Source organism: Sinohyriopsis cumingii, chromosome 15, assembly GCF_028554795.1.
Source record: "Sinohyriopsis cumingii isolate HCF-2022 chromosome 15, ASM2855479v2, whole genome shotgun sequence".
Classification (NCBI taxonomy): domain Eukaryota; kingdom Metazoa; phylum Mollusca; class Bivalvia; order Unionida; family Unionidae; genus Sinohyriopsis; species Sinohyriopsis cumingii.
This window is the reverse complement of record NC_142975.1, coordinates 39,879,670-39,895,601: the sequence shown is the minus strand read 5'-3', so window position 1 is coordinate 39,895,601 and position 15,932 is coordinate 39,879,670. Positions and strand designations below refer to the sequence as shown.

The window sequence follows — 15,932 nt, the reverse complement described above, 5'->3', positions numbered from 1 at the left end:
TGAAAATTATATTTCATATGTTGAATTTTTCAATTTTTTCTGTTAAACTACATAACTGGCTTAATGTTACATTGTCTACATCGAGATTTTATATATTATCAATTGCATTACACATAGGTGGATGCAATTTCAATGCAGCATATCCAGTTTCGCATGTTCAATCATACTGTTCGTGTTGAAAGTTCCATTTCATATGTGGAGTTTGTGCATTGTATCTGGTAAATTGCACAGCTATAGCTGAAAATTCCATTTCATATGTCCAGTTTTTAGACTTTAACATTTTAAATTATACCGCATGAGTTGAAATGATAACGTTGTGTGACGACAATTCCATCTTTACATGTTGAATACAAATTGTTTGTGCTGAAAGTTTAATTATATATGTCGCAATTTTAGAATTTATCTGTTGAATTACAAGGCGGTGGTTGAAATTTATATTTCATTTGTTGAGGTTTAATGTTATTGGTTAAGTTACACAGTAGTAGTCGAATTTTTTATTTCCTATGTCGAGAATTAAAATTTCACATGTTGAGTCAAATTCTGTGTCTTCATATTGTCTGTCAGCTGTCCATAATGAGACATTCAGTTTCACATGTTGAGTCAAATTATGTGTCTTGATATTGTCTGTCAGCTGTCCATAATGAGACTTTCAGTTTCACATGCTGAGTCAAATTCAGTGTCTTGATATTGTCTGTCAGCTGTCCATAATGTGACTTTTCAGTTTCACATGTTGAGTCAAATTCTGTGTCTTGATATTGTCTGTCAGCTGTCCATAATGTGACTTTTCAGTTTCACATGTTGAGTCAAATTCTGTGTCTTTATATTGTCTGTCAGCTGTCCATAATGAGATTTTCAGTTTCACATGCTGAATCAAGTTGTATGTGTTGATGCTGTTTGTCAACCATACATTTATTGTTTAAAGACACTTAATTCTTTTTTGTATCCATAACTGTGAAGGTACGACAAGAACTTATGTTAGAAACTGTGATATTCCAAATATTGCTTATAATGAGAACATAAGTAAACATTGTAAGATGGAAGAACATGTAATTAGTTCAGTTATTCTCAAGTATTTATGCAAAGACTATTTCAGCAATTCGTTTCCATAATGTTTACACTTTTAGCGTGCCAAAGATTACGTTGTCCCTTTTATGTCCTTAAAGGGATCATTTTTGTCACCCAAAAATCGAGAACCAATGTTTTATACTGTTTCTTTCTTTTTTTTTAAAATTACTGAATATGTTCTGTTTGTATTCTTTTAAAATGAACGCGCTCCGTGAGTGTGTATCACATTAAAATGAACGGGCTTTGTGTATTCCATTAAAATGAACAGGCTCAATCATTGTGTATTCCAATAAAATGAACGGGCTCCATTATTGTGTAGTCTATTAAAATAAACGGGCTCCGTCATTGTGTATTCCATTAAAATGAACCGGCTCAATCAATGTGTATTCCATTAAAATGAACGGGCTCTGTCATTGTGTAGTCCATTAAAATGAACGGGTTCCATCATTGCGTATTCACTGCAGCATAAAGTTGTAAGAAGGGACAATTTGCTAGCAATGTGTATGGCAAATATTGTAACCTTTTCGCGCACTTCTATCAAGAGAAGCATATAAAAAGTGCTTCCCTCGGAAACTAATAAGGGCAGGGAACTAACATCCTCCAGAAAGGGCGGTTTAAACGTGTATCTCACGATAAAAAGGCACCAGGGGCCGATTGAGAAATTACAGTTATGGATGAGCCTCTACATTTTAAACGTTTCCATGGCATAATTTCAGACATCTAACTTTAACGATCAATTCCTCTAGGAAACGTTCTGGTTCCTTCACGCTCATATTTTTCGGGGTGGAAGATATTTTCCTCTGACTCCGCCACCCCATCCATCTCTGGTTTGTTGTTACTTATTATTATTATTATTATTATTAGTAGTAGTAGTAGTAGTAGTAGTAGTACTATTATTATTATTAATTATTATTATTATTATTATTATTATTAGTAGTAGTAGTAGTAGTAGTAGTAGTAGTAGTACTATTATTATTAATTATTATTATTATTATTAGTAGTAGCAGTAGTAGTAGTAGTAGTACTATTATTATTATTTATTATTTATTATTATTATTATTATTATTATTATTATTATTATTATTATTGCTGTTTTGGTGTTCAATAATATTCAAACGGAATATTCGATTCCCAAAATTCGAAAAATCAGACGTTTCATACGAAGTTCATTAATTGCAAAGAAAATTCACGTTTACGTTTGTGAAAAATGAACGAGACATTTTGCAACTGAATAAATTGATGAAGTAAAAAAACAACGCCTGTCTAAATGTAAAAATAAATAAACGGGAAATGAAAAGCCTGCTGCCGTGCCATTCTAAAATGGCTGGGACCGTGGGCGGGTGGGTGGCATCTTCGCTAACCAAGGTTCAGATATGTTCACCCTATCTACACCTTGGCGTATCCTTGGTGTATCGAGCACGTATTTTAATGCTTTGTCCAAGAGACATCTTCTGGATTTCATGAGTTGTTTCCCTTAGTATGTAATGCCAACAAACCAATAGCATCAAACAGCGCTGCATTGTACATCGGCCAAAAATGGTGAAGACAATTGACTTCAAAAGAATACTTTGTCCGTTTAACATCTAAAGTATGACTATGTACCAGAGAAAAGTCATTACAGGTGTATTTCAGTTTAATTCATTTGGACAAACAAGGCCCGGCAGTGGAAAATTGCTAATTTCTGAGCCCATTCATGTTGTGTGCTCTTCTGGTATCGATCATGCAGGAATAGTGTTCAAATTTTAACAACTTAATCTTGATTGGATCCGGTGGCTTGCTGCCGCATCCAATGAAGTTCACAGAAATATCAGCTCGATCCGCAAAGGTGTAGATAGTGATAACATATCTGAACCTTGGCTATCGAAGATGGGGTGGGTTGTGGTTATGTTCCTCAAGTAAGTCAGAGATGTGCCGCTCATTGTACAATCTTGTGAACTTTTGTTGTGCACAATTCTAGCGCATTTATCTGTCACAACGTTTCTACAGCCTTGCACTCACGAAGACGTATCTCAACACCAAGCAGGATACCCATGATGCATATAATCCTTCATAATAAGAACTAAACACAAGAAGTCCAGGCCTAAATGTTGAGGCAACAACCAGCACAGTGTGTTGCTGTATTAATTGTCTTTCTTTCATAATAATTCATGCAATGTAAGAACAAGATCCATCAAGATGTTTACAAAATAAGATTGAATGAAAATAAAACCAAACTTTAACTAAAACATTAATGCAAATTTTCTATATGACTATGATACAACGATATAATGGGCGAACTTCACCTCAGGTATGAAGGAAGCGCATCAAGTGGAACCGGAAATATATCCAGACAACAAAAAAGCCAAAAGACAAATTTGTTATATGATTGTGACTAGAACCCTTCAGAGATCGAAAGAAGCACGGGCCACTCATAGAGATTGAGGCCTCTAGACCCAGATTATACAGAACTTTAAAAATGAATCTAATGCCAAAACAAGCCCATATAATTTACTATATAAGGATTTAAAAGGCATTTAAGTACACAACGAATAGGTCTAAAAAAAGCTGGTAACCCCATATAGGTTTAGGCCCGAGCTATATGACAACCCCGCTACCACCCATGATTGGGCTTGGTTCTTAACCCATGACCATAAGTCGAAAGGACAAGTGTGCATATCAACAAATGAATTCTTAGCTTTGTTTTGACTCATTCCTGTAATGAACAAATCCTTCAAGGAGTTTAGGAAATATAAGCAAATAAAAACCTTTTATGAACTTTATACAAATATGACCTTGTATCCAAGGTCATAGGGGTGAGTAAGAATGTCTTAGCTTTTTAATGACCAATACCAAGTGTGATGAGAATCTATTAAGGAGTTTATGAAATATTAGCAAAAGAAAAACCAACCAAACTTTTAACATAAATTATCTGTGACCTTGAACCCAAGATAAAAGGGGTTAGTGAGCATGTTGTAGAACGAATTGCTTTAGGGTCTTAATTATTTATGACAGGTATGGTATTAGCGGGCAATTCATCTCGCTCGGTCATGAATCAGATAGTCATTACACGATATCAATACAAAATACATGTAATGTAATTAACATTACACGATATCAATGCAAAATACATGTAATGTAATTAACATTACACGATATCAATACAAAATACATGTCATGTAATTAACATTACACGATATCAATACAAAATATATGTAATGTAATTAACATCACACATGTTTCAAAAAGAGATGCGAGAATAAACAGAGGAGTATACATAAAACAATGTCTTCCATATTTGTGGAAACTTCTAGGAAATGGAACATCCTACTGCCATTGCTTAACGTGTGAAATTAGATTTCTCGACATACAACATTGAAATTTCAACCACCGCTTTGAAAATAAAAAATGTAAATATAAAATCTCGGCATGCAAACTAAAAATTTCAACAAAAACGTGACATATGAAATGGAACTTTCAACGCAAACATTTGGATTCGACGTTTAAGCGAGAATGTTCTGCACACAGCATTAAAATTGCAATAACCGCTGTGTAATTAAACAGATAAAATCTAAAGGTTCGGTGAGAAAATGGGACTTTCAACCACTGCTATGTAATTCATCAGACGAAGTTGCAAAACTCGAAATATGAAATGGAATTCTCAAGCCAACAATTTGACTCCTCGTGTGAAACTGGAATTCTCGACATATGCAATTGAAATTTAAAGGACAACTTTCTCATTTCACCAGCTTTTTACCCTGTATGACCCCACTGAAATGGTCTTTTGTACCTGATTCTGGTAAGAAATTATTTTTCTTTAGATGGGAGCACATCACGTGATATGAACGTGTTGCAATGGTAATTCTTCATATAACACGGCCATGCTATCAATGACTTACGTTATGCCATTTTGATAACAATAATAAATAGAGGATATCTAAGAGTTGCTTATGTATATATCAATAAATATTTCACGAGTGAAATGGGAAACATTGCTTGGCACGGTTAAAGTAGGAAACACTGTTTCGTCACGAATGAAGTAATAATACATAATCTTTCCTCTTCACAAGTGCAACATTTCCTTATAACTATTAAGAAATAATAATTTTCTTTCTTATTATATACTTTCCAGCGAAAACCGTCGATTTGCAAGAATTTTCTTCCATTTTTGCCGATATGACTAACGGCTGCATTGTTACATCGATGAGGTTCCTAAATTTCATTCCTGAAATGACAACTACCTTTTACAAATTTAGCTTGTACATATGATGCTTTGAAGCTGTGCTATTTGTCAAATAAATGACGCTCTTCATACGTAAATAAAGATATTTATTATTTCTTAGACACATTTCTTGTGCAGATTGATAAAGTAAAGATTGTTGGGGTGGAAGTCTTATATAAGCATAAAAGAGCCATAGTATCTGACCTTTTGGAGCGCGTAATACCTTCATGTAAAATATCTTAAGTATTGTGTAGTTACTTGTACTGATTTTGGTTCTTTATTTTGTGTATTTATGAATCTTATGGCCTTGGCAAGCTTGTAGTACATGTACAGATATATAACTGACTTTGCACCCAAACGTCTTTTGTCAGCTAATTTGGTTTTTGCAGTCAACACTCACAAATGCCAGATTTCTAAATCGTTGTCAAACACCATTATGCTGAGATTGCCATAACTTGCCACTTCCCTAGATGGCCTTAAACTGCCATTGCCTGTATGCTGAGATTGCCATTTAAACAACTGTACTACTTTATTGGCCAAATAATGTTTTTGTGTCTTTTCCCCAAAATAATTTTACTGCTTGCCGTAGTGTGCAACAAGTATACAGTACTGAAAGGTGACACAGGATATCGAATAACAATCAGTCACCGAATTTCAGTCACTAATAATTTTCAGGTTTCACGTGAAAGAGTAATTATAACCTGTTAGCACTTGCCATTATGTCGATAAAAAAAATTATCCCGCTGATATATTTCAATATCTCAATATGTAATATATAATTAAAGATTCACTACCGCAAGGATCGTTCTGTAATTGTATGCAGTACGAAGTTTATCGTCAGTTAATTAGTCCATATATGTGTGTGTGTGTGTGTGTGTGTGTGTGTGTGTGTAACGAAGAAATATTATCTCATTTCAAATAAGCAATTAAATGTCACATAAGTTTTCATTATCTCCAAATTCTTTCCTATAGCAAAACATGATATGTCTCTTTTCCATATACTAACTGACTAATCTTGAATTTTCGACGCTTTCGGACATGCAGCCATTTACGTCAACTTGTATATTGAAAATGGAGCCACCACTCAACACGATTTTTCCCCTAATCTGAATACATTGTCAGCAGTCATGTCGGGGAATGTAAACATTGTGCACACGGCTCACTAATTAATTTCTCACTGGGTGGTAATATAGCCACCACCACCATGCGAGCTATCCCTACTAGACGTTACGGCACGCTCGTTGGGGAATAGAAATAAAAGATCGTCTTGTGTGGGAAATGGCCAACGTTCTGCGGACATCCAGTCCAGCGTGGAAGTGCGGGTGTTTGGCTTTTCTTTGTGTTTCTCCAACTGCAGGAGCACTCACAACCGGACGAAGCAAGGGAGGGAAATTCCATATAGAAGCGCAAAAGGCCAGCTGGATACATCTGACAGATATACCCACCTGGCTTTCGGCGTTTCCGGCCAAGATCCACCCCCACCCCCACCTTTGCCACACCCGGACGTGGGCGCACCTGCAGTGTGAAAAACTACATATTTAGTAAAGCAAATTATAAACTGCAAAATAGCCTGCAAAATTAAGTAGCATTATCTTCATTCGCTACATACACTACTTGGTAATCAAAACCGGAGGCGTATTGCATTATAATGGCAAATTGCTCCCAAGTGACTTCCCAAATCCGCTTATTGGTTCAACCTATAGAATTTTGTTATTACATAATTTCTACCTTTCATTTCATAATGTACTGATGAGTAAATATTTCCAAAGATCAGACTAGCATATGGATAGAAAAAAAACCCGGGTTATTTCGGAAAACATCTTAAACCCAAACAGCCTCAGATTTTTTTTTTGTTGTTGATTTTATTAGATTTTTTAACCATATTCTTAGAAATAGACAGCCCGGAATGTGTTTATATAATCATCCCGAACTGAAACTGTCCTGATATGTTGATACAGCCATTACACCAGGGACAAGCTGCGATGGCCATGCGTGGGAAAATATGTAGTTACATATGGGTCAATCAATAATACTGTATGGGTGTCCAAAAATATGCTTTAAAAATCAATGTCCCAAGGTTTTCAAACGGACGTTGTTAAGTGTATTACATTGATTCTGAACAACGTTAATTAATGTTTAATATGTACTCAAAGGTTTTATTTGTCAATGTTCTTGAGAAATTGAAGTGACGCCATTGCAGTTGTTTATCCAAGTCAAATATGGTGCCTTAGGAACACAGGTCATATATTGTAGCACACTTCACTCAGAGCATTCATATGTCAAATGCCAAACTTACATTGTGGAAGAAACAAGTTGAACTTGGAGTTTATTGTTTTCCATTGCAGAATCTGAATCAACAAGACGCTGTACTGAAGACTCATCATAAATGGCTCTATACCTCAGTGACATATAACAGGTGACTATTCGCACTAACAACAAAACGCGATCCACGAAAAGAGTTTCCATTAGACTACTGAAGAGAACCTCAAGGAGAAATCTTTTTGTTTGAGTGAAGAGTGTGAGAAAAGAGGGAATATCAGAAATTCCCTTTTAGGAAATATGAGTAAAGGTCTCTTGGGGATAAATGTATCACTCAGTTATTCGTATAATTATTTTGTATACAATGAAACATTGGTGCCCAGCAATTCTACAATCATGGGAAACTACGTATCGGCAGTTGATCATTCGGAAGGCCTCCATAAATTCCAGGAATCTTATCGTCCGATCCACGGTTACTTAGCAGCAATAGTGTGTGTATTCGGAGTTATTGCTAATATATTAAACATAATAATTCTGACCAGGAAAAATATGATATCATCTACAAATATCATATTGACAGGACTCGCAATATCGGATGGGCTTACAATGGCCTTGTATTTTCCGTATGCTCTCCAGATGTATGTCATTTACGGGACGGTAGCCCATCCACATAGGGATACGATAGGATGTGCCAGATTTCAAATGGCTTATGCCATACTAAGCGTGATCCTACATTCAATATCAATATGGTTGACGGTCACTCTCGCCGTTTTCCGGTACGTCTTCATCCGCTTTCCAAGGCGTGGTGCGAAGCTTTGCAGCGTCAAGAGGGCGAAATTATCAGTGATTATTGTGTCAGTTGTGGTGACGATTGTATGCATACCAAACTCAGTAAACTATAGCATATACAGCGAGACTATGTCAGCTCTGAAGATGGATACTACAAAGGTAAATGGCACTATATTTTGGATTGATGTAAAAAACACTTACTTCTGGGAACAAGTTATGAAAAAGTGCAATTTTTGGATTCAAGCTACTCTAGTAAAAATAATTCCGTGCGTGCTTCTCACCATATTTAGTTTTCTCCTTGTTCGAACAATGCGGGGAGCAGAAAGAAGAAGAAAACTGCTTTTGAACCAAACATCTTGTACACCAAATAACGGTGAAACGCAGCCAATCGGTAATGGTAGTAAGCGAAGCAAAAGAAGCATCCGGACAACACGGATGCTGCTTACTGTGGTTATTTTATTTTTGATCACGGAGATTCCACAGGGTGTAATGCATGTACTTAGCGACTTAATAGAGAACTTCTTTCACAAAGTGTATACCCCGCTAGGAGATCTTATGGATATTTTAACTCTTATCAATAACGGAATTAATTTCGTTTTATACTGTACCATGAGCAAACAGTTCCGTGACACGTTTCTCATGGTGTTTTGTTCCTGCTTCCCGAAACTCGTGGATCGCCGAAAATTGACGAACGTCACAACAATTGGCGCCACTCGGGATTCTGAAGTGTGAAAGTGCCAGCGCTTGAGCATAAAATCTAAAGGATGTTATGACACCGATGTCATATCAATATAAATGAAGACACTAAAAACTTTCTAATTTTATTTACACTTGTACATAGTATTCTAGCGACATTACACCCATCGGGGCTAAGAGGTCATTAAGGCTATTTCTAGTAAATGAGCAGAAATATCTAAAGCAAAAACTAGATCCAGTAAAATAAAATTTTAATGTCAAAATCAGGTGAGTTACAGGCACAGTGTATTCAATATACCAGTGGGGTCAGTATATACAGACAATTAAAATATTGTGACTAAATTTGAGAGACGAAGTTAATATATGACCGCAATACAAGCATATTAGATTATTTGCTTGCTGATAGTCTAAGTATATCGAAGACGAAAATAATTCACCAAAATTATAGAGGCATCTGCCCGCACATTTTGCCTTGGGAGTTTGACCCAGACTTGTTGAAGCGAATATACGCATCTACAGTCTTTACAGCAAATTGTATTTTTATTAAGACATTATAGAAAGAAAACTTGTGTTCAAATTAGTAAAATACAAGTAGAAAACGTATATAATGATAAAGATTGAAATTATTGAAAATTAAGTAATACAACAATTGTAGATAGATGACCAGACTTCGCCTTTATCATGAAATCTTTGTACGTATCTAATACCATCATGTACCTTTCTGTGTAGAGAGCCGAAATATACGTACATGCTATCTATTGTAAATATCATATATCTACATTGTTTAGGCTTTTGTAAGTGCCTCCGCCATGTAGAGAATAATTGGCACTACTTTGTTCCAGGGTTTTGTAAGTCCCTCCGCAAAATTTAGCACTGCTCTTTCCTATTCTTTTGTAAGTGCCTCTGCCACGGAAAGCAAATTTGGCACTACTTTGTTCTCGGCTTTCGTAAGTGCCTCCGCCGAATTTGGCACTACTTTGCAAATGTATCTTTGAAAGGAACGATTTGAATAACATTTGTTGTACTTCATGAATAAAACTTGAACTTTCGAAAAACCCACGAAACTACTTTAATCAGTGTCATGGTGCATTTGGACTTGTCACAGTGTCATAATGCATTTGGACTTGTCACAGTGTCGTGATGAAATCGGACTTTTCAGTGTCTTGATCAATTTTGACTTTAAAACTGTCATAATGCATCTGGATATTTCCCGCCTTCAAATTATTTGAACAAGATTTAGTTACTGATTAATTATGGGAAAATAGCTTTGTAGCAACATGCTTCCTAAAATAGCCCGATTTCCGCTGGTAAATACAGATACAAAAACAAACATATAACTGTCTCTGTCTCTGATTCTAAGTCATCATATCAGTACAAGTCGCTTATTTCAAGTTATTTATTTAGGAAAAAAGAAAGAAAATAAAATGTATTGTATTAAATGTACTAAGAAGTTCACTGGCACTATTGCAAAGTATGTCATCCAGCTAGGTTTTACGTCAACGGTGACTACATGCAATATCTAACTGGTATACTACTAGTAGCTAAGTATTACGTGACCAGTGCATGTACTGTCTAAACAGACTATTACTGACAGCTAGGTGTTACGTGAACAATGCACGTACTGTCTAAACAGACTATTACTGACAGCTAGGTGTTACGTGAACAGTGCACGTACTGTCTAAACAGACTATTACTGACAGCTAGGTGTTACGTGAACAGTGCATGTACTGTCTAAACAGACTATTACTGACAGCTAGGTGTTACGTGAACAGTGCATGTACTGTCTAAACAGACTATTACTGACAGCTAGGTGTTACGTGAACAGTGCATGTACTGTCTAAATAGGCTATTACTGACGGCTAGGTGTTACGAGAAATTGGGTGCATTTACTGTCTTTATATGCTTTTACTGACAGCTAGGTGTCACGTGAACAGTGCACGTACTGTCTAAACAGACTATTACTGACAGCTAGGTGTTACGTGAACAGTGCATGTACTGTCTAAACAGACTATTACTGACAGCTAGGTGTTACGTGAACAGTGCATTTACTGTCTAAACAGACTATTACTGACAGCTAGGTGTTACGTGAACAGTGCATGTACTGTCTAAATAGGCTATTACTGACAGCTAGGTGTTACGAGAAATTGGGTGCATTTACTGTCTTTATATGCTTTTACTGACAGATATGTGTTACGTGAACATTGCACGTACTGTCTAAATAGGATGTTATTAGCAGCTTGGTGTTACGTGAACAGTGCGTGCACTGTCTAAATAGAATATTACTGACAGCTAGGTGTTAAGTTAACGGTGCACGTACTGTCTGTGTAGGTTTTTACTGACAGTTAGGTGTTACGTGAACATTGGGTGCATTAACTGTTTTATAGGTTATGACTGACAGCTAGGTGTTACATGAATAGTGCATGTACTGTATAAATAGACAGTTAGGTATTACATGAGTACTGGGTGCATCTACTGCCTGAATAGGCTATTAATGACAGCTAGGTGTAGCGTGAATAGTGCATGTACTGTCTAAATAGGCTATTACTGACAGCTAGGTGTTACGTGAACAGTGCATGCACTGTCTAAATAGGCTATTTCTGGCAGCTAGATGTTACGTGAGCACTGGGTGCATGTATTTTCTAAATAAGCTATTACTAACAGCTATGTGTTACATGAACACTGGGTGCATGCATTATCATTGATAGACTGTATATAATATAAATATGTAACTATATAAAATCGATGTCCTGTTTAATACAATAGTTGTCTAGTGTAGAAAGCTACCCACCCTGAGCTTAAGGAATCCATTAATTCCCAATATTTTCTTAACAATAGATAAGCATTCATATTATTCGGTGGTTTAAGTTACACTCACATATATATATATATATATATATATATATATATATATATATATATATATATATATATATATATATATATATATATATATATATATATATATATATATATATATGTGTGTGTGTGTGTGTATATATACACGCATGTTATTTAACTGTTACTACTTTATTTATAGATTTTAATATTTACTTGTTCATTAATCTAGTTTTGAATTAAAAATAGCGCAACTTTTTGAAAATCACAGTTATAATCACCTCTTAATTTCTTTACATTATTCTGTCATCGAAATTTGTCCAAATTAGTAAAGCACGTTCAAATTTTGTTTTCATCCTGAGAAATCTGTGATTATTAACTGACAAGTCGAAGTTAGAAAGGGTAAGTCTATGCTTATCATAGGCCTTAACTTCGAAGAACCTTTCAAATTTAGAATGAAAGTGAAAATATTACACAAATTTGAAACATTTTTTATTAAAAGTATAGAATCACGTTCCTCATGATATGGACAACAGAACGATCTTTTAATTCGATACCCGTCAGTTTATTTTCTATAAGGATATATAAGGATATATAGATTTTTTTATATAGTAATTTTCACATAACCAACTTAAAAATTCCCTGTCAATCCCGTCAAACGTAATATATCACACACTTTGACGATGCTAGCCTATGTGTCATCATGTATTTGTACGCGACCTACAAGTCATTCGTGTCCTATTATGACGGCCATAATTAATGTTTGTATTGCAAATGGGTTGGTATATTGTTTCAGTGCGATGAATAAAAATGAATAACAATCATCTTTGTTAAGTGTATTTCTTTCTCATTAAACGTTGATTTAACATTCGATACTCCCCTATTATGTATGATTTATATATATATGATCTTATAAAAACAAACGGATGTGAGGATATTTTTAAGTTCGTTCTTATAGTTGAGTTGAGTCTTACGTAATAGTTTATTCTGACCGTCCTGTCAATAAAATTTACATCTGAATGCTACGTCAAGGATACTGGTCGTTATTTTATTTTGATCACACTGGCAATCCTGGTCGTTTTTTTTATTCTTTTCTCCATGGTAACACTATTTATACCATCTTTATAAGGTGCGCTCTACAGTTTCGTATTTTGATTAGGTGTAATTAGATATTCCAAGAAAAGGAATTTCCTTGGTTTTCCTCACTGGTTATACTGGCTATTTGACAAAAAGACCTTGTATATTAGATACGGCTACAAAAAATAACCTGTTAATTCCCTTTATTCTGATTTATGATAGATGGGCATAATATGGGATATAGTGTATACAGCTTGGCCTTACTTCAGATGTGCTTCATTCGAAACATTGCTAGCTCCACTTCGTCTTTTCACTTCCTGGACTTCAGAGGCCAATTGTTAAAAAGAGCCGGTAACTTTTTTTAGTATATATATACATGGTAATTCATTCATTGCACTTTCGAAAGCTGGTATAGTCTAGTCTGTCAAAATTTGTTTCCAATTTTTAATAACTGCTAAAAATGGTGTACTAATCTTGGCCGATTTTATGAGCGGTCATATTAGTTAGGTGTTTGCTTAGATAATGTACAATTTTCACAAGAACAATATCCCAAAAAATGTCTGCCACAGTAGATGAAAGTAATATTGGGGCATGGCAACATTCTCTCCACTGCACATGTTTCAAAAGCAAACTTCAATTTACACCTGTAGAGCGCCCCCACTTCAGATGTTCACCTAACAAACAACTGCAAGCCCCGCTTGGTCATTTTCACTCCATGGACTTAAAAGGTAAGTTGTTAAAAAAAGAGGTGATAACATTATTTACATTTGATATATTTTTTAATTTATTCATTGCACTTTAAGAAGCTTGTATTGTATAATCTGGCAAAATATCATTTTATCTATTTTAATAACTGCTAACGATTAAGTATCAGGGGCACATTCAGCAATTTTTGGGGAGGGGGACAAAGATGTAGTGGTCAGCTATTAAGTGTTAAGGTTGTAGACCAAAACATGTTTAGAGGTGAAAGCCAGTGGACGGGGTACACGAAAATAACAAAGCGGTATGTCAACATTATAGGCGTTGTGCATGTTGCAAATGCAAACCACTTCACCGTGCACCTGTCACTCTCTCAGAATTCATATCTGTAGAAAAAGCACCCTATTACATATGTTATATTGGTCTTAAGTGTATTCTGATCGTCATGGCAACAAGATATATACCCTCTGTCTGTTACATCAGGGATCAAAGTCGTTATTTAGACTACGTTAGATTTAATATGTATTTTACAAAAATAATTGACAGATACCGACTCTGTGATAGGTCCATGTAATGGCAGTATCGGATCAGTCGTATTTCACTATTTATTAAACCAGTAATTAATCCACTTTGCTTCGTTCAGTGGTAATGACCAAAGTTTAAATAAAACAATGTTTACAATTCAGGGTGATACCTTTTCAAATAAAGTGATTAAAACTGTTCTTTTTTAGAATTTGTACTATATAGAAAAGTTGGCAACGTTTCAATGAAATTTACTAGTCCAATTTTGTCCGTTCATAAAAACCAAATTATATATTTACCAATACATTTTGAAGACATGAGGGAGATGATAGGTTTAATAAGACTGACACTACATAGAATACGTTGCTCCGAAAGACCATATAAGAAACAGTAATACTGAAGTCAGGTGTCATAAAAAAAATGCTGAATCATCTGTGAGGCATCCGTAACAGAAATATTTATGCGGACATAGGGCATTATTCTAGAGAGTGGTGTTATAGCAGGTTTGTTCCACTTCCTTCTTGACGCAACAGCGATACAATAGCGAAAAGTAGTATTGCTTATGCACTTATGTTAACATTTTACGACAACTCTCTCTCTCTCTCTCTCTCTCTCTCTCTCATTTATTTACAACTTATCAAATACCGTGATGATCTGTATTCTTCATATTGTGTAAGATGCAGAGGGAGAATGGGGTGCATAATAATTCATCATAAGTGAGGCAACCAAACGGATCTTGGCAGAGATATAGAGGTGGCTTAGCGCCGAGTTTTCTCTGCCAACATTCTTTGAGTTCGTAACCATGTGATATAACTTTTATCACAGAGAATAATATCGAACTACTTTAGTGTATATAAGCGGATTTCGTTCAATGTTTTCTCTCATTTGTTACCAAGGTTACATATTTCCGTTATGTGTCTCTTTTTCATAACTGATTTCCTTTTTTTTAAGATATTACATCATCTGTCAAGATGAATACAATCTGTGTCTCTTCCAAAGTGTCAACGCCGTAAATAGTACATATACAACGGACGGGGCTTTCAAGTTGTAACAAGACTGTTTGACCTTCTTCGGTCACTCGTTTTTGGAAGATTTTGAAGTCAAAAGATGTTTGTCGGTCATTTCAATGCCATTTTAACTATTGGTTGAAGTGTTGTCACTAATAGCAGCGAAAGCAATTGATTTATGGGATTTGTTTAGAATGAACAACCTGCATTTTTTAATTTTGATTGAACTGATTGGATAGATCAGAGATAGTTCCAAATACTCCATAAGCTACTGTTTGTGAAAGCACACCATCATATAGTCATGACGTATACGAAATTACAGCCTTCACATCCTCGAACTTTTCTCTAGGGATTCACGGGGATATCTCGAATCTCCACGGCAACCATAAAGCAGAGTAACCAAGGTAAACACTGAAAGAGAGACATGCATACAGCAAGACTTCAGAACAAAATAAAATTGTTAAGTTCCTTTTCTGGAAATGGAGTAAACTGATTTTAACAGATCAAATAACACATCTTTGTATATATTATTCTGGGGGGAAAAATCATTTTTTCTTTGACTATACGTGATATAAACCTGTTTTAATATATTGCAAGTACTTTATGTCAAGTTCTGTTGTGTCGCCTGTAATCTGCATAAATATGTTGTGTCCGAAATGGCATTTATGAAAATGCTTGCAGATGTTGCCTTATCAAATACATTTCAGCACATAGACAATGACCACAATGGTCCATCAATACTTGATAACATGAGCTTAAATAGTTGCAGTCGATTTACGATCTGA

At 35.3% G+C, this 15,932-nt stretch overlaps 1 protein-coding gene across 2 annotated transcripts in view; it reads left to right on the top strand.

The window, feature by feature from the left end:
• Positions 1-12,666, top strand: part of LOC149781660 (G protein-coupled receptor dmsr-1-like) — a 416,747-nt gene extending 404,081 nt beyond the window's left edge. For both annotated transcript variants that reach the window (XM_089935735.1, XM_089935736.1), the window contains exon 4: positions 7,609-12,666. In XM_089935735.1, the coding sequence (XP_089791861.1) occupies positions 7,823-9,043 (1,221 nt within the window). In that variant the 5' untranslated portion in view covers positions 7,609-7,822 and the 3' untranslated portion in view covers positions 9,044-12,666. The remainder of the gene's footprint in view (positions 1-7,608) is intronic.
• The last annotated feature ends 3,266 nt before the right edge of the window (positions 12,667-15,932 follow it).